We start from the raw sequence: 20146 nt of genomic DNA, 5'->3' as shown, positions 1-20146 counted from the left end.
TAGAAGATAAGACTTCTGAGAAAATTCAAGTAAGGGAAGAAGGATAAGTGGTGTTGGAGACTGGCTTCTGGAGTGGGTGACATTTGAGTAATGATAGCAAGGTGTTGAGGAAATAGACTTTATACCTGAGAGAGCAGTAGTTTAGGAAGAGGGAGCCAAATGTAAAGTTTCCCATGGGGGAGTGTGGCTGGTGTGTTTGAAGAACAAGGAGGTAAGGTGTGGCTGGAATGACACTGAGCAAGGGAAAGAGGTTTAGGGATGACAGTACAGAAGTAACACATGTCTGGGTTATAGGCCATTTTAAGGGTTCTGAATGAGATGGGAAGTCAGTAGATAGTCAAACAGAAGATACATGTGATCTGACCTATAGTTTATAACTGAGTCACTCTGATCGCTGTGCCTACATATAGAGAGAGACTGAAGGGAGATTGATTTGGAGACTTAATTCAGGCGACAGGCTGTGGTAGCAGTGAGATAGTGAGGTAAGGTCATATTCTGGATACATTTTGAGGGTTGCATTGACAAAATTTGTTTAGTGGTTGGATGTGGGATGAGAGGAGTTAGGAATTATTCTGAGATTTTTGAGTTGAGCATTTGGAAGAACAGAGCTGCATTAATTGAGATGGGAAAGACTGGGAAGAGCGGATGTGGAGGAGGTGATCAGGAGCTCAGTTTTGGACATGTTAAGTTTATGATGCCTATTAGACATCCAAATGTAGGTGCTCAGTAGGCATTGTCATTTATGAATACTGTTTTTAAAAATGAAATAATGACATTGAAACAGTGTGCTCACTGTTGTGAAAATTCATTTTATTTGTTAATATCTTAATCTTTTAACATGTTCAATCCTGGCAAAACTTGAATGTTTTGGAGAAAGTGTAAGAGGTTGTCTTACTGCTTTTTGGCTTTGCTATCAGAGTTGATGGTACTTCCGTAGTGTTAAATAAAGATGTCATTCCGATTTTAGCAATGGAAATACAACTATATAGTCTGAGTGTTTTTACTTGCTTTCTATTTTAGGTCCTATTACTGCTGGATTGTACAAGATATTTAACCGTGTTTTCTTTGAGGTATGACTTAAATATCAAACATCTTAAATAAGAAAAGGGGAACATTTTAGTTTTGGAAGTCAGAATGCCAAGGAGAAAGAAAAATCTTGGGGGAAATCCTTTTCGGAAGACTGCAAGCTCTCAGGAAGTTGTATCCAGTGTGGCTAGTCGTGAGGAGCCACCCACTACTCTTCCTTCCATGTGTGAGACAAAAGTTGATCGGGAGGAACTCTTCACCAGTATCTCAGAGATGTTTTCTGATCTGGACCCCGATGTAGTGTATTTGATGCTTTCTGAATGTGATTTCAAAGGTGAGAAAAAGTTTAGTTTGAACCCTTTGCATAGAATAAGAAGCCTTCATGTACTTTACCGCCAGTAGTAATATAGAAAAACAACTGCCATATTTCTCTTTTGTTAATTTATCGAGCACCTGCTATGGGCAAGGTACTAAGTTGGTATTGTGTTATGAGAAGAAAGCAGTTTTTTCTGCTCTCAAGAAATACACAGTTCTAGGTGTAAGATATATGTATAGATACTACATTCTGTGTTTTATTTCTTTTTATCTTCCCTCTAGAACAGGTTGGCACTATTAACATTTTGGACCAGATGATTCCTTGTTGTGAGTGGCTTTCCTGTGAATCATAGGATGTTTAGCAGCATCCCTGGCCTATACTCTCTAGTTGACAGTAGCAACCTTCAGTAGCCTGTTGTGGCAATTAAAAATGTGTCCACCTATTGTCATATGTCCCTTGGGGACCAGAATCATCCCCAATTGAGGACTGCTGTCTTAAGATGTAAGCTCCATAAAGACAGATTTTATAAAGTTTTTACTGCTGTATCCCCAGTCCCTAAAATAACAAATGATTCATACAGGACCTCAGTAAATATTTATTGAGTGAAAAAATCATTGTAATTGTGGGAATGAGAGCCGATTAGAAGTTGATATTATTAGAGTAGTGTTTCACAATACTGGCTTTGGAGTCAGGAAACTTGGGTTAGATTTCCAGTTCCGCTACTTAACCTCTCTGGGTCTGTTTTCTTATCTGTTAATGAGAAAAATAGTAGTATGTACCTCATAGGACTTTTTTTTTGGTAAGAACTGAGGGTTTTTTTGTTTTTTTTTTGATTAAGTTTTCAATTTAGTATTATTAATAACTTATAATAAATTGGTTAGAAGTATGTTTACAGACAAACTTTCAAAGTTGACTGAGTAAATTAAATGTTGATGCTTAGTGTTACTATTGGCCATGATTAGTATAAGATAAAATTTTTCTAGATTGGGGAAGTTTTGCTAATGCATGAAAATTCATTTTTATTCATTACATGGACTGTGATGAGAATATATTAACTATCCTGTTATGTGTGCAAAAAAACAGTTTTCAGCAGTCCACATTATGCTCAAAAATGATACTGTATAGAGTTTTATGTACGACTTTTTTTTATGTACTACTTTTTTATTTCCTGATGTTGAGGTGTTTAAAATTTGTTTCACATATACTAACCTAGTAATGAGGAACGACAAGAAAAATATATTACCCTTACATCCTAACAGAAAACATTTTTCTTTTCCAGGATCTTCTCTACACCTTATTTATAAATACTGATATTTTGAGTAGTCTGAATAAATAGTGTTAATGAAACTACATATTCTGCTTTTTAAACCTAACATAAACATTTTTTTCAGTGTTGCTGTGATCTTTGTATTTATTTTTAATAGCTTTCTAATATCCCACTTAATTGTGCTCTGATTTTTAAATTATATATAAGTTTTTCATGAATAATTAATACAGCAGAGGACATCTTGGTACAAATCATTTTTCCCTTCTTTTGGCTTTTTTTCTTAGTTCCAACGTTTTATTTTTGTATGTCACAAGGTAAGAACAGTTTTCAGTTCTTGGAAACATACCCGTAAATTGCCTACCAAAGAGGTGTGCCCTTTCAGCATTTAGTATTAAAGATTTTAATAGGAATAAAATTTTGCTTTTTCTTATTTTTTTTCCTTTAAATAAACAAGGTTATTGAGCATTTTTATAGATGGTTGTTTATTGATTTTTATGTTCTAGTGTGAATTGTTTATTCATGTATTTTTTGTTTTATACCATTGGTTTAATTTTTTCCAACACTCTGTGTAAAGACTTTTCTTTTGTGATATATATATATATATATATATATAATATATATATATTGTGATATATATATATATAATGATCTTTTGCTTATTTTTACTTAATACTGTTTTTTATTATATACATGTTAATTTTTTGGGTTGATCTTGGGGTTTTTCTATTATATAAATTTTCTTCATAGAAATACTTATGTTTGCTTGTGTGCTTGCTTTCTCCCCCCCCCCCCCCCCCATGTATAGGGCTTCTAACCTTTGTACTATTGCTATAATCTCCTAACTGGTATCTTTGCCAGGCTTGTCCCTCCAATCCCTCTTTGTTTTTCTTCTTAAGGGAACATTAATTGGGTGCTTACTAGGTGCCAGTCCTTGTGCACAGCACATTTTCATGGATTATCTCATTTAATCCTCACAACAACCCTATGAGGTAGGTACTTTTATTATCCCCATATTGCACATGAGAAAATCAAGACTTTGGAAAGTTCAGTAATTTGTTCAAAGGGTCATAGCCAGCAAGTAGGGATTGAAGTTTGGTTTTCTGAGTCCAGACCAGAGCTGTTACTCCTGTGCTGTGCTTCCTTTCCCTATTTATTTTCCTTAAAACAAAACAAAGTACAGAAATAAGCAAAACTCCAAACTTCAAATGTCTAACAATTCTAATTCTGTATTTGTGTTAGGACAGAAAGAGCTCAGCATTGGAGTCAGACATACCAGTCCTGGCTCTGTCACTTAATATATGTGTGACTTGGGTTAAGTTAATGTACTTTTCGAACTTCATTTTCTTCATCTATTTGCTAGAAATACTATACCTCACAGTATTATTTGAGGGCTCATTGAGGTGATACATACAAAGTGCCTAGCTCAAATTTGGTGACAGGTAGTTTCCCTAGAAGGTAAAATTGGTATGTCCTACCATGACATATAGCACTCTTGCCAGTTCCACTTGCTCTTTTTTCCAGTTTTGTCTCCTTTTATTACCATACTACTGTGTACCCACATTCCAACCAACTTCTCTTAATACCTTAAACATGCTTTGTGTTTTCAAGATTGGCTTTCCCTTTCCCTCCTTTGACAAGTTTCTTTTTAATCTTCAAGTCCCAGATCACATATTACCTTATGTGGAATCTTCCTTATTCTCTTATAAGGCTGCTATGGCATTTGTGTATTACTAAAAGTGTGCATTATTTAATCTATATTATATTATAATGTAATTGTCTTCTAATTTAATTATCTTTAATTGCCTCTGTTAGACTGCAAAAAATCCCTTAAGTGTAGTAAAAACTATGTCTTATTTACTTTGAACAAAGTATGTCTGATACGTAATACATGCTAATAGCTTTTTTTGGTATTAAATGAAATTCATTGCATAAACTATATAAACAAATCAGATTTACAGGAGAGTACTTAAAAATGCTTAATTTTTAAAAAGATGGGCAATAGCTAAATTTTGAATAAGTTAACGGATTTTTGGGTCTTTTAAAAGTTTTTATTTTTTATTTTTTGGTGTTTGGGTCTTTATAAATAACCATAATATATGCAATTATAGATACTTATAGTTTATAGATATTATTTTGTTTTACTTAAATTTATCAGGGATTGTCTACTTGGTGGCAGTTTATTATCCTAGTTTATTTATTTATTTTTTTAAAAATTTTATTTATTTATTTATTTCTGATAGTCACAGAGAGAGAGAGAGAGAGAGAGAGAGGCAGAGACATAGGCAGAGGGAGAAGCAGGCTCCATGCACCGGGAGCCCGATGTGGGATTCGATACCCGGTCTCCAGGATCATGCCCTGGGCCAAAAGTAGGCCCCAAACCGCCACGCCACCCAGGGATCCCTATTATCCTAGTTTATTATAGTTTGTCTGATAGTAACATAATTGCATGACTCCATCATTCAAACTTTGCATTGATACAGACTTGTGTATTAGTAAAATGTTAATTAAAAAATGACTTGAATATTTATAAATTTCTGTATTCAGTACAAAAAGTATAATTTTACATGGATTTTATTTACTGTTTTCAATACAACTATATATTGCTCTTCTTGTACAGTTGAAAATGCAATGGATTGTCTATTAGAATTATCTGCCACTGATGCCAAGGTAGAAGAATCATCTTCAAAAAGCTTTGTTGCCTCCGAGAACCAAGTAAGTGCTGTGGGACGTGAAATAATGGAAAAATATACTCCTGAAGAAGAGAGGGAAGATTCAAAAATGGATTCATTTTTGGACATGCAGCTAACTGAAGACTTGGATTCCTTAATACAGAATGCTTTTGAGAAATTGAACTCTTCTCCTGATGACCAAGTATACTCATTTTTGCCTTTGCAAGGTGTTAATAGTTTTAGTGACCCGAGTGCATTTATAAATTCAGATTCAAGTAATATGACTCCCATTCTTTCTACACAGAATATGGATTTGGACAGTGAAAATTTAGAGAATTCTGCCTCTGCGTTAAGTTCAAACACCTTAATTTCACATTCTGTTTCTGATGAGTCCAAAAATTTTATAAAGGATGACGTATTGGCATTGGAAGATCCTCTTCTCAGTAGTTCTTTAAATGTAGCAAATAACACTATGGTGAGTAGTAGCAATCTCAGTCAAAGGCAGAAAGAGCTTTTAGAATCTGAGTGTGTTGAGACTCCGTTCTCTCAAGCCCCTGTAGATTTGGATGCCAGTGAACCTCAGGCTCCTTTAAGCCTTACTGCGCAAAATTTGGGGCTTGATTTACTAGGTACAAGTGGGGATCAGAAATCTGCCTCTGTCCCCGATGCATTTGTACCTTCTGAAGAATTCAGTTTCAAACCACACAAACATACTGAACTTCCGTCAAAGGGGAAAGATGTGAATTACTGTCCTGTACTTACCCCTCTCCCTCTGCTGCTGCCTCCTCCTCCACCTCCACCAATGTGGAATCCAATGATTCCTGCTTTTGACCTCTTTCAAGGAAATCATGGCTTTGTAGCTCCTGTTGTAACCACCGCTACGCACTGGAGACCGGTCAGCTACACGTTTCCCCCTCCAGTTATTTCTCACACTTCCCCAACAAAGGTATGGAGAAATAAAGAGGGAACAAGTGCTTATCAAGTACAAGAAACCCCAGTTTCTCAGGTCGTAAGAAAGAAGACATCATCTTATGTTGGACTAGTTCTTGTTCTCCTCAGAGGGCTTCCGGGATCAGGAAAATCTTTTTTGGCAAGGTATGAGGTTTAATTGAATTTTTAAAAAGTATAATACTTGAACCTGAACATTTATGATGGAGAGTATGAACATGTGAAATCCTTTTATTTAATAGAGATGTTAGTAACTGCTAAGATCTTTTCTTTTTACTATTTTTTTCTTTGTAGCTAATATCAGCATTCTTTTCTCCAAAAATTTTTATTGAATTCTGTTACCTTAGAATATCATTTTGGGAGATAAGAAGAAAAATTTAAAGATAATTCCAAGATTACGAGCTTCTGAGATCAGTAGAAATAGCTTTATGTGAAAGAGAACTAGTTTGGGAAGAAAAGTTCAACTTTGATTATAGAGTTAAAAAGCCATGACTGATTTTGAATTCAAGAAATAAAATAGACTTGTTTTAGTTCAGTTTTCTTGGGTATCAGACTTCTGCCTAGAGGTTTTCCAGTATGATTTGTCTGGATATTATTATATTCTCACTTTTAAGTAACAGTACGAGTTCTTTATTTGAATTACGGCTTTGTAAAAATTAGGAGAGGGAATTTAGAAGAAAAATTAATAAAAATAATTCCATTTGTCATTCACAGGACTTTGCAAGAGGATAATCCAAGTGGAATTATTCTTAGTACTGATGATTATTTTTACATAAATGGGCAGTATCAGTTTGATGTAAAGTACCTAGGAGAAGCACACGACTGGAACCAGAATCGTGGTAAGAATAGACAATAGATTTTGGGTAATACTAAGAGCAATATAAAATATTTGTATTTTGAGAGATACACAGTTTTTAGAAAGTTAAAATCCCCTTCATTTTGTTTTAAAAATTTTATTTTTTTAAATTATTTATTCATGAGAGACAGTGACAGAGACACAGGCAGAGGGAGAAGCAGGCTCCATGCAGGGAGCCTGATGTGGGACTCAATCCCGGTCTCCAGGATCATGCCCTGGGCCAAAGGCAGACGCTAAACTGCTGAGCTACCCAGGGATCCCTCCCCTTCATTTTTTTTAAAGATTTCATTTACTTGAGAGAGAGAGAGAAATCATGAATGGGTGAGGGGCAGAGGGAGGGAGAAACAGACTTCCCACTGAGCAGGGCCCCACTCTGGGCTCCATCCCAGGACCCCAGAAGGTAGATGCTTAACCGACTGAGCCAGCTAGGTGCCCCCTCATTTAATTGTTAAACTGAATTATTTATTCAACTATATATAACATAAAAAATTATAACAAGTTACATAGCAAGAGGTGAAAGAGGTAGTCTTATTTTTTTTAAAGATTTTATTTTATTTATTTGTTCATGAGATACACACAGAGAGAGGCAGAGACATAGGCAGATAGAGAAGCAGGCTCCCCTTGGGGAGAAGCAGGCTTCTCGCAGGGAGCTTGATGGAGGACTCGATCCCAGAACCCCGGGACCATGACCTGAGCCAAAGGCAGACATTCTACCACTGAGCCACCACCCATGTGTCCCAGAGGTAGTCTTATCTCACAGAATTGTTATGAGGATTAAACAAGTTAATTTTTGTAAAATGCTTAGAACATGGCATGGCATGTTTTGGTTTTATTCTTTATTTTTTTAGTTTAATCAATGGAGATGTTGTCAAAAGTGTATCAGATTTTCTATATGGGTCTCAGAATAGTTCAAGATATCTCCAGTTCTCTGGTGTGCTTTGGTTCCTATTTCCTAATAAGAAATATTTCCTGTGTTGCTAATCGCTACTCTTTTCTAGATTGATTTTATTGTTATGGGGTGACAGTGGGAGAGTAAAAACGGCTCTCCTCAAACTGAAGAGTAGGGAGCTTAACTTAATTGGATTATTTGTTTTTGGAGTGTTGAGTTGTATAAATTCTTTATATGTGTTTGGATATTAACCATTTATCAGTTATGTCATTTGCAAATATATTCTCTCATTCGGTAGGTTGCCTTTTAATTGTGTAGATTGTTTTTTCTTTCCTTCTTTCTTTCTTTCTTTCTTTCTTTCTTTCTTTCTTTCTTTCTTTCTTTCTTTCTTTCTTTTTTCTTTCTTCCTTTCTTTCTTTCTTTCTTTCTTTCTTTCTTTCTTTCTTTCTTTCTTTCTTTCTTTCTTTCGTAGATTGTTTTCTTTGGTGAGCAGACACCTTTTATTTTGACGTAATCCCAATAGTTCATTTTTGCTTTCATTTTTCTTGCCTCAGGAGACCTATCTAGAAAAATGTTGCTACGGTGGATATCAGAGAAATTATTGTCTTGTGCTCTTTAGGATTTTTATGGTTTCAGGTCTCACATAAACGTTTCTAATCCATTTTGAGGGGTTTTTTTTTGTGTGTGTATGGTGAAAGAAAGTGGTTTAGTTTCATTCTTTTGCATGTTGTCCTGTATTTCCAGCACCATTTGAAGAGATTTTTTTCTTATTGTATATTCATTTCTTCTTCATTGAAGATTAATTGGCCATATAATTATGAGTTTTATTTACTTATTTATTTTCTGTTCCATTGACCTGTGTTTTTCTTTTTATGCTAGGTCCAGACTATTTTAATTACTATCACTTTGTCTTGTAGTTTGAAATTGGAATTGTGATACCTCTAGTTATGTTTCTGTTTTTCAAGATTGCTTGGCTTATTTGAGGTCTTTTATGGTTCCATACAAATTTTAGGATTTTTTGTTTTAGTTCTGTGAAAAATGCTCTTGGTATTTTGATAGGGATTGCATTAAATCTGTAGATTGCTTTGGGTAGTATAGACATTTTAACAGTATTTTTCTTCTAGCCCGTGAGCATGGAATACCTTTCCACATTTCTTTGTATCATCTTGAATTTCTTTCATCAGTGTTTTACAGTTTTCAGAGTATAGGTCTTTCACTTCTTTGGCTGAGTTTATTCCTAGGTACTGTATTGTTTTTGGTGCAATTATAGATGGGATTGTTTTCTTAATTTTACTTTCTGCTTCATTATTAGAGTATAGAGTGCAGCATGTTTCTGTACAGTGAATTTGTATTTTGTGACTTTGCTGAATTCAGTTACCAGTTCTGGTAGTTTTTTGGTTTTCTATATATAGTATCTCATGTCATCTGTAGATACTGTGAGTTTTACTTCTTCCTTATAATTTGGGTGCCTTTTATTTTTTTTTATTTCTTGTCTGATTGCTGTGGCCAGGACTTCCAGTAATATGTTGAATAAAAGTGGTGAGAGTGGATATCCTTGTCTTGTTCCTGATCTTAGAGCAAAAGCTCTCAGTTTTTTAGCATTGGAGATGATGATGGCTGTGGATTTTTCAAATAAGGCCTTTGTTATGTTGAAGTATGTTCCATTTAGAACTACTTTGCAGATGACTTTCCTTGTGAATGGTGGTTGTACTTTGTCAAATGCTTCTGCATCTATTGAAATGATCTATGATTTTTATCCTTTCTCTTATTGATGTGATGTATCATGTTGATTGTTTTGCAAATACTGAACTACTCTGGCAACCCAGGAATGGATTCCACTTTATCGTGGTGTATGATTTTTTTAAATGTATTGTTGGCCTTTTTTTTTTTTTTAATGTATTGTTGGATTTTGTTGAGAGTTTTTACATTTATATCCATGAGTGATATTGACTTGTATTTCTCTTTTTTGTGGTGCTTATCTTATTTTGGTATCAGGATAATGCTTGCCTCAGAATGAATTTGGAAGTTTTCCTTCCTCTTCTATTTTTTGGAATAGTTTGAGCAGAATGGGTTTTAACTATTCTTTAAATGTGAAGCCATCTGGTCCTTGACTTTTGTTTTTTGGGAATTTTTTGATTAGTGATTCAATTTCATTGCTGATAATTAGTATGCTCAAAATTTCTATTTCTTCTTGCTTTAGTTTTTGTTAGGTAATATGTCTCGAAGAATTTATTCATTTTTTCTAAGTTGTGCAGTTTGTTGACCTGTAGGTTTTCATAATCTGAAACAATTGTTTATATTTTTGTGGTGGTGATTGTTATTTATTTCTCCTCTTCCTTTCATGATTTTGTATATTTGGATCCTCTCTTTTTCGATGAGTCTGGCTGGAGGTTTATTAATTTTGTTGATCTTTTCGAAGAACCAGCTCAGGGTTCATTGATCTGTCCTATTATTTTTTTCGTTTCTGTATCATTTATTTCTGTTCTGATCTTTGTCGTTTCCTCCCTTTTGCTAGGTTTGAGTTTTGTCTCCTTTTTCTAGCTTCTTAGTCTTTGTTATTTTTTTTATTTTTATTTTTTAAATTAAATTTAATTTTTTAATTCTACCATTCTTTTTTTTAAGATTCTATTTATTTATTCATGAGAGACAGAGGCAGAGGGAGAAGCAAGCAGGCTCCATGCAGGGAGCTCCATGTGGGACTGGATCCTGGGACTTGAGGGTCAACGCCCTGGGCCAAAGGCAGGTGCTAAACCACTGAGCCACCCAGGGATCCCAGTCTTTGTTATTTTTAAATTAGGTACTTTGCTTTCTTATTATTGAGTTGTAAGAGAGTACAGGGAACTTTTAAAACTTCCACATAATTTCCTTGTAAGGCTTATTTATTGTGCTTCATTATTAATTTTGTGAATGGCCTAATTCCTTGGGAAGAAAGGTAGTTTTTTTAGAAAAATCTCTTGTACAACAGTATAGTGTTTTCTTTATTGCAGATTATTATGTCTTTTTGCATGTGTTTGTATTTTGTGCTTGTTTATTTTAAAACTTTATTTTGGAATAATTTTTGGTATATGGGTAGGTTGCAAAGGCAATATGGAGTTACTGTATACCTGTCACCCATTTCCCTCTAATGTTAGCATCTTATTTAACAATGGTACATTTGTCAAGACTAAGAGATTAACAATGGTGTACTACTGTTAACTAATATTAAACTCCAGACTTTATTTGAATATTAGTTTTTATTTAAAAAAGTTTTTTAATTAATTAATTTTTAAAATAATTTTTGTTTTTAATTGGGCTCCATACCCAACATGGGGCTTGAACTCACAACTCTGGGATTAAGAATTGCATGCTCTACTGACTGAGGCAGCCAGGCACACATGGATATTAGTTTTTCTTTCTTCCTTCCTTCCTTTTTTTTTTTTTTTAAAGATTTTATTTATTTGAGAGAGTGAGTAAGAAAGCACAAGCAGGACAAGTGGCAGGCAAAGGGAGAGGGAGAAGCAGGTTCCCTGCTTAGCAGGGGTGTGGGACTCTATCCCAGGAACCTGGGAGCTGACCTGAGCTGAAGGTAGATGCTTAACTGACTGAGCCACCCAGGTGCCCCTGGATATTAGTTTTTCTACTAAGGTTCTTTTCCCATGTGGAATCTTATACAGGATACCACATTGCTTTTAGCATAGTTGTTTTTATGATATGATTTTTCCCCCCACATTTATGCTGTTTATATATGTAACACATAAAACTTAGTTTTATAAAAAACAAAAAACAAAACAAAACAAAAAAGTTAGTTTTATAATTTTCTCTGATTATACCTTTTTTTTTCTTAAGATTTTATTTATTCATGAGAGACACACAGAGAGAGAGGCAGAGACATAGTCAGAGGGAGAAGCAGGCTCCATGCAGGAAGCCTGATGCAGGACTTGATCCCAGGACTCTGGGATACACCCTGAGCCAAAGGCAGAGGCTCAACTGCTGAGCCACCCAGATGTCCCTGATTATAACTTTAGTATTTATTACTTATAATCCAATATTTACTGGTACTTTAATTTTTTATATGCTCAAAAGTGATTTTTAGAAGGAAAGTTTCGGGTGCCTGGGTGGCTCAGTTGTTTAAACATTTAACTCTTGATTTTGGCTCAGGTTGTGATTTCATGGTCGTGGGATCAAGCCTGGCTGGCGTTGGACTCTGAGCTGGGTGTGGAGTTTACTTGGGATTCTCTCTTTCTTTCTCCTATTGCTCCTTCCTCTCTCTTAATAAAAAAAAGAAGAAGTAGGGTTTTGAGTAAAGTTAGTACATATCTGTGATTTTCTTTTTTTTTTTTTTTTAATTTATTTTTTTATTGGTGTTCAATTTACTAACATACAGAATAACACCCAGTGCCTGTCAACCATTCACTCCCACCCCCCGCCCTCCTCCCCTTCTACCACCCCTAGTTCGTTTCCCAGAGTTAGCAGTCTTTACGTTCTGTCTCCCTTTCTGATATTTCCCACACATTTCTTCTCCCTTCCCTTATTTTCCCTTTCACTATTATTTATATTCCCCAAATGAATGAGAACATATAATGTTTGTCCTTCTCCGACTGACTTACTTCACTCAGCATAATACCCTCCAGTTCCATCCACGTTGAAGCAAATGGTGGGTATTTGTCATTTCTAATAGCTGAGTAATATTCCATTGTATACATAAACCACATCTTCTTTATCCATTCATCTTTCGTTGGATATCTGTGATTTTCAAATTATGGAGACAAGATCAGATTTTTTTTTTAAAAGATTTTATTTATTTATTCATGAGAGACACACAGAGAGAGAGGCAGAGACACAGGCAGAGGGAGAAGCAGGCTCCATGCAGAGAGCCCGATGTGGGACTTGATCCCAGGACTCCAGGATCATGCCCTGGGCCAAAGGCAGGTGCCAAACCTGAGCCACCCAGGGATCCCCAAGATCAGATTTTTAAAATTTCAACAGAATATACTTAATACTGTTATAAAGAGTGATTTGTCATTTTCTGTTTGTGTTTTTCAGCAAAAGAAGCATTTGAGAAGAAGGTGTCTCCTATAATAATAGATAATACAAACCTACAGGCATGGGAAATGAAGCCATATGTTTCTTTGGTTTGTACCATAACTTGTCATAAGTCTATAGTAATACGTTTGAAATTGTTGGGAGATGTTAATTACACAAGTGAATCTCAAGCAAACAATCTTTGGATGGTCTGTAACCGAACTTTCTCTGGTCTTAAGCAAAATGAGAAAAATAGAAATAGTTTTTGCATAAAGCTAAATTTATTCAGTTTTCAAATTAGGAGATTTAATTTTTAAATCCTGTGATTTCATTTTTGATGTCTTTTATGAAAAAGTAATGGTATTATGATTTTATGTTTGTATATACATAATAAATTATAATTTTATGTTTGTATGAGTATATATATGTGTGTGTGTGTGCATGTATATGTATGTATATACACAGAAAATATTTTTCCTTATTGCTGTTACTTGGCAGATTCAATATTGGTGGATCTTTGTAGTGACCAAATTTCTTTGGATTTTGCTCTTCTGATAAGTTCAGACTTTTATAAATTCAACTCTTTCCAGCTCTCCAAATTTGCCAAGATTCTTTTTTTCTCTTTTGCCTTGCTTTGATGTCACCTTTTTCAGGAAGTTAGTATTTTTTAATTTACTAAAAAGCTCTTTCTGTTTTAATGGCATTCTGGTTTACTTCTGTGATACCGTTAAACATGCTGCTTTTATCAGTAGGCCATGAGTTAGCTGACTTTTTTCTATAGTGTCAGATAGTAAGTATTTTAGGTTTTTGTGGGCCACATACAGTCTTTGTTGTAGTATCTCCTTTTTCTTATTTTTCTTTTTAAATAATCCTTTAAAGACATAAAAACTATCCTTAGTGCCTAGGCCGTAGAAATACTGGCTGATGGGCTAAATTTGGCTGTAAGCCATCTATATATTTTTGAGGATAGGTCTGTTGTTTTATTCATCATTGAATCTCCGTGGTATAGCACTGTGCTTTGGCATATAGTAAATATATATTTGTTGAGTTAAAATGGTGAATGAATGAACCTTTTGTGATTATGGGGAATTGTTTATTCCTCCAATATTAGCACATGTCTGGCACATTAAAGCTCAGTTTATGTTTTTTCAGTTAATGAATGTCCTTCTTTTATGTCCTCAGCATATCCAATCTGTACCTCCTTTGCTGTCTAGTGCACTTGTACTGTTTTGAAGGTGTGACTCTTCATTTTTTGAATAAAATTAATGTCCTTTGAGAGCAAATGAGATTTTACTTCTGTGCGGGGGCAGTAGAGGGAACAAAGACTCAATTTTAGTACATTGGGAATTGAAATTCAGTTTGCTTTCTGGCCTCAGGAGTTCCTGATTTCTAGCCTAACGTATTTATCATGGGTAATATTTTCTCCCTTAACCTTACTTGACTTTTCTGTAAGTTTCCCTTAGCTTCCTACTGTCATCTTAGAAAGTTCTTTAATACTCATTTTTCTGTATAGAAAATAAAGAAGGCTTTACATTACTGTGTTACTGATTTTTATTTAGCCTTCAGGCTTCCATAATATTTTTCTTTCCCTTTTTTCTTATATAATTGAAATTATGAAGCTATTTTCCAATATTGATTCCCTTTCTCTCCCCAACTCTACTTAGAAATATGAAGAACTGCTGCTTATCATAGAATATCAAATTCATTTTTTTCTTTAGCTATAACAGTTACTGTAGAGAAGAGGATCACTTTTTGCTCCTTTTGGCAGCAAGATAATGAGAGCTGTGGGGGAGTGGAATAGATTGGAGATAACAGTCTATTACTATCATGACTATCACTTACAAAAGTAGTTGAGTAGTGAGTTGGGGTTAAGTAGCAAGCATTCAGATATGCTTAGTGGCACCTGGCAAAACTTACTACTTTGCTTTAAATATATATATATATATATATATATATAGTTTCCCTTGTGAGCTTTTTATAGTTTAACATAAATCACAATCCTCCCAAGTAATATAACATTATTAAGATTTGCCTATTGAGGGATCCCTGGGTGGCGTAGCGGTTTGGCGCCTGCCTTTGGCCCAGGGCGCGATCCTGGAGACCCGGGATCGAATCCCACGTCGGGCTCCCGGTGCATGGAGCCTGCTTCTCCCTCTGCCTATGTCTCTGCCTCTCTCTCTCTCTCTCTCTCTCTATCATAAATAAAAAAAAAAAAAAAAAAAAAAAGATTTGCCTATTGATATGGGAGTTGAAAAAAGTCTTTATGTTCATAGCCTCTCCTCCCCCCCACCTAGGTATGTGTATTCATTTAAAATTAATTTGATCCTAAGAGCTGTAGGGCACTCCTTTAGGTAATTAGAGACCGGGGGTGTTGCCAGCCCCTGAATAAAGTATATAAAATTTGGTACTGAGGTAAGGAGATGAAAGTGAGTAGAGTCATTACCGGGTGTTATGTCACTTACTTAGGTTGATTGGGGGCTTTTCTGTCAGAATGACAAAATAGCAATGAATTCTTTGCATCTTGTCAGAAAACTGAGGGGATCAGTAGTGGGAGATGAGGTCAGAGGTGTAATGGTAGTTGGGAGAGATGGTAGGGCACATTATAGAAGGGCTCATTGGCTCATGTAAGAATTTTAGATTTTTACCTTAAATGACATGGAAGTTGTATTAATCTGCTCAGGCTGCCATAGTAAGATACCACAGACTCTGTGTCTTAAACAACAGAGATTTATTTTCTCACAGTTCTGGATGCTTGAAATCCTGGGTCAAGGTCTGACAGGGTTGGTTTCTGGGTGAGAATTGTTCTCCTGGCTTATAGATGGTTGCCTTCTTGCCGTTTTCTCTTATGGTGAATAATGAATTTTGATGTCTCTTTTTATTAGCATACAAATCTTGTCAGATCAGAGTTTTACCCTTATATTCTCATTTAACCTTAATTATTTCCGTAAAGGCCTTATCTCCAAACACAGTCACATGAGGGGAGTGGGGTTTCAACATACGGGGTTTGAAGGGACATGGCCATTTAGTCCATAACAGGGTTTTGAGCAGAGTAATGACATGATCCAGCTATTAACAGGATTGCTATAGTGCAGTGTTCAGAATAGACTTGGGGTTTGGGCAGTAGCGAGGATGGAAGCAGGGAGACTAATTAGAAGACTGTAGTGGTAATTAAAGTAAGAAATCCTATGGCATAGACCAACATGGTGGCAGTGAAGGTGACAGTGAATAGTGGTTAGATTCTGGATAGATTTTGAAAGTAGAGCCAACTGAATTTCTTACTAGATTGATATGGATGTGAAAGAGAGGAGTTCATTGTGACATACAGGTTGGTTTTTGGCCTGTGTAATTAGAGGTTGTCATGAGCTGAGAATGATGGAGAAGGGTTCAGATAAGATAGTTTTGTGGTGGGTATGGGGTAATGGATTTCGCAAGTTTAGGTTTGAATATGTTAAATTTGTTGAATAGGTCTTTGAATCTTTGAACTTGGAGTTCAGGAGTGAATTCTGAGCTAAAGATATGCATCTTAGAGTTACTACTATATGGGTGATACTCAAAGCCAAGGAATGGGATGGTACTACCAAAGTAGTGAGTATAGATTCGAGTAGAGGATGAAGGATTAAGTCAAGGACTAAGTGGGAAGAGGTCTGGACATAAAAGAAGGTCTAGCAAAAAAGAGTGAGAACACCCTTCCAGTGGGACAGGAGGAAAAACCAAGAGTGTAGGAAGAAAGTGTCAGGAGAGGGAGTGATGAACTGTGACAAATGCTGAGAGTCAAGTTAGGACTGAGAATTAACCATAGCATTTTTCAGTGTGGAAGTAATTTATGGTCTTGATGGGCAGTTTGAGAGGGATAGCCAATTGGAGTGGGTTGGTTTTTTAAAATATTTTTATTTATTTATTTATTGGGGGGGGGGCGGAGAGAGAGAGAGAGAGACAAGAGAGAGAGAGAAAAGCAGGCTCCTTGCAGGGAGCCTGACGTGGGACTCGATCCTGGGTCTCTAGGATCATGCCCTGAGCTGAAGCTAAACTGCTAAGCCACCGGGGCTGCCCTGGAGTGGGTTTAAGAGAGGTGAGAGGAATTGGAGACAGTGTAGTAATTATTTTGAGACATTTTCCTACAAAAGAGAACAGGAAAATGGGGAGATCACTGGCCAGGGGAAGGAGATTAAGAATAAGGTGGGAGAAATAACTGAATGTGATGAGACTGATTCAAGGAGGGTGTGTGTGGAATTAATGCCACCTCAGAAAGAGGAGCCAGTTGCTAAACTCAGTTACCCTTGAGGTAGAGAGAGGAGATGGATCTAGTATACAAGCGTAGGGCATGGCTCTTAGATTATAGCCATATTAGAGGTTTGAAAAATAGAATAAGCTATTATTTAAAATAGGTTTTTTTTTTTTTTTAAAAAGATTTAGTTTATTTATTCATGAGAGACCTGGAGTGAGAGGCAGAGACAGAGGCAGAGGGAGAAGCAGGCTCATGCAGGGAGCCTGATGTGGGACTCAATCCCAGGACCTGGGATCATGCCCTGAGCCAAAGGTAGATACTAAACCACAGAGTTTCCCAGGCGTCCCTAAAATAGTTTTAAAGTTATAAAAGTAGTACATGTATGGTATCCAAATTATAAAAAAGAATGCTAAAAAGCCCTACGGCCTCAAGGTAGATGCTTTTAACAATATTTTTGAGACTCTTTCTAGAAGTTTTCGATACATGTAAAAATGTGTGAATAATTCTTTTTTACCCAAGTGGAAATTCTGTATCCTACTTTCTTAACAGTTTATATTGGGACCTTTTCTCATTAGCACATACAGCATTTTTTAAATTGCTGTATTTGCATTGTATGGTTGTACCTTCATTTATTAGCCAGTTGCATATTTATAGTCACTGTGTTATCTTCTTTTGCTATAAAGAATAATGGTGAACTGGATATCCTGTGTGTGTGTGAATATGTGTGTGTATTTACACTCTTAAATAATTATTTTAGTAGCCTAGCTTTCTGGAAATTAATTGCTGGGTCAAAGAGATTGTACCTTTTGCCAGTTTAACAAACTGATGACAATTAGATAATCTTTTAGATTCTTTCAGTTTTAACATGCTGTGTGTTTGGAAACAATGCATTTAATTTCATGAAAGTATTATTTTTAAATACATTTGTCTTTTTTGTATGTAGTCTCAAAAACATAAATATAAAGTCCTTTTCCGGGAACCGGACACGTGGTGGAAATTCAAACCAAAGGAACTTGCGAGGTAAAATTTAAAGACTATCTAACATGTTTTTAATTTTATGGCAGTGATAGAAAGTTCATCTAGATTTTTTCTCCCTATAAATAATGAAACTGGATTAGATTGCAATGTTGTTAACAAATTTTGTATTTCTTGTAGACCTTTTTCAATTTATGAAGAGTTTGTATCTTTTTGTTCTTAATACTGAGTTAATAGAAAAATTCCAATTGTCTTATATAGTCAGTACTTTATTACTAACTAATAGTATAATGTCAATATCTGAAATTAGAACAGACTCTGGGGTTTGGCATACCTGAACCATGTATTACTGGGAGGAACAAAATCATTGTAGTTGCCTAGTGACTGAGAATACTGAAAGGAAGTGAGAAAACTGTAGGTGGAAAAGGTAGCAAATGTCCAGCTGTGCGGGTATTGTACAACCCTCCCCCTTCCTTGCCCTTCTCCCAAAGGTTATACTTTTTAATATGATTGTTTGACTTACATGAAAGTGTTACTTAGGACATGGACACACAATGTATTTTGCTTTGTGCTTTGTATTCCCTTAGGGATAACCCTAACTTGATTTTTTTTTTTTTTTTTCCTAACTTGATTTTAGTTGGTGTTTTCTTCTTGGTCATTTTAGCTAATTTCTTTCTTTTTTTTTTTTTTTTTTTTTGAAGGTTCTAGTGTAGTTTTATTTATTTAGAACTGTGTAGAGTTGTCATCTATCATATATATATTATACAGTAATATTCAAATACCTACACTAACATAACTTACTGACCCATTCTAATACTAAACACAGACTAATTCTATAATAACAATAAAAACAAAGCCAGTGAGTTTATTTTAGAAAGTTTAAATTCAGGACATTATTTCACAATTTGGAAATCTGAGTAATCCAACTTTAAGATGACCTTCTCATTCCTGAAGTTTGCTCTGTCGATGTGTGATTTGGGACTTCCTTTTGTTTCAAGCCATTCCTGCATAAGATGCACTTTGGAGATGGGACCTTGCAATTGTCCTTGCACTGTGCCCTGGTCAGTGTTCTGGACCCAGCCAACCAATCCCAGCTTTTTACCCTCAGCCTGAGTGTACTTGTGGAAAAACACCCCTTGGACCTTCCCAAAAATTTCATAATCCACTGATATCAGGGTGTCCCCTTCTGCCATGTTCATGCCCACACCCTCCTCGGCCTCCTCTCGGGCGTTCGGGACAGCACGGCCGACCAGCACGCCCACGGTTCCCACTGCAGAGTAGCCTCGGCCCATTTTAGCTAATTTCAATGCTAACTAAAGGACAACCTAATTTTAGTATATTCATTATATTGTGCAACCATCACCCCTATCTTATTAGTGTATATTTCCATCAGCTCAGAAAGAAACCCCATACCAGTTTTTGGTCACTCCCAATTCTCCCTTTCCTTTGGCAACCGCTAGTTTGCTTTTCTGTCTCTACGGATTTGTCTCTTCTGGACATTGCATATAAATGGAGTCATATAATTTGTGGCCTTTTGTGTCTGGATTCTTTCACTTAGCATCATGTTTCAAGGTTCATCCATGTTGGAGCATGTATCAGCACCTCATTCCATTTTATATGTTTTTGATACATTACTAGATTTTTCCCCCCAATATTTTGCTTAGGATTTTTGCCTCTATATAATTGAGTGAGGTTGACCAGTAGTTTTTTTTCTTTCTTGCCCTTTCTTGCCTGGCTTTGGTATCATAGTTTTAGGTTGGTAAAAGTAATTGGGAAGTATTTCTTCTTTTTCTCTTTTCTGAGTTTATGTAGGTTTGGATATTTGATAGAACTTACTTAGGAAACCTTGGACCTGGTGTTTTCTTTGTGAGAAGTTTCAGTTGGAGTTTGTCCATTACACCTAAGTTTCCAAATTTATTAAGACTTTATTAAAACAATTATAGTATTCACTTAACCATTTACATCTTTGTTGCA

The 20146-nt window shown here is 35.6% G+C and overlaps 1 protein-coding gene and 1 pseudogene across 14 annotated transcripts in view; one reads left to right on the top strand and one right to left on the bottom strand.

The window, feature by feature from the left end:
- Nucleotides 1–20146, top strand: part of N4BP2 (NEDD4 binding protein 2) — a 78139-nt gene that overhangs the window by 22231 nt on the left and 35762 nt on the right. For 10 of the 14 annotated variants that reach the window (XR_013368714.1, XR_013368715.1, XM_077878907.1 and 7 more), the window contains 5 exons: nt 1021–1360; nt 5227–6373; nt 6941–7065; nt 12994–13082; nt 18141–18217. Coding sequence is in view for 12 of the 14 variants with exons in the window: in XM_077878907.1 (XP_077735033.1) it covers nt 1135–1360; nt 5227–6373; nt 6941–7065; nt 12994–13082; nt 18141–18217 (1664 nt within the window). In the remaining 2 variants the exon portion in view is untranslated. Of the gene's footprint in view, nt 1–1020; nt 1361–3505; nt 3599–5226; nt 6374–6940; nt 7066–12993; nt 13083–18140; nt 18218–20146 lie in introns of those variants that run through there. The other 4 variants (XM_077878942.1, XM_077878961.1, XM_077878935.1 and 1 more) reach the window with 3 other exon arrangements.
- On the bottom strand, nt 19029–19479 carry LOC144291004 (acylphosphatase-1 pseudogene; annotated as a pseudogene).

The sequence above is a fragment of the Canis aureus genome, chromosome 2 (assembly GCF_053574225.1).
Source record: "Canis aureus isolate CA01 chromosome 2, VMU_Caureus_v.1.0, whole genome shotgun sequence".
Taxonomy (NCBI): domain Eukaryota; kingdom Metazoa; phylum Chordata; class Mammalia; order Carnivora; family Canidae; genus Canis; species Canis aureus.
Note: the sequence above shows the minus strand (reverse complement) of the source record. Positions and strands in the feature narration are given on the sequence as shown.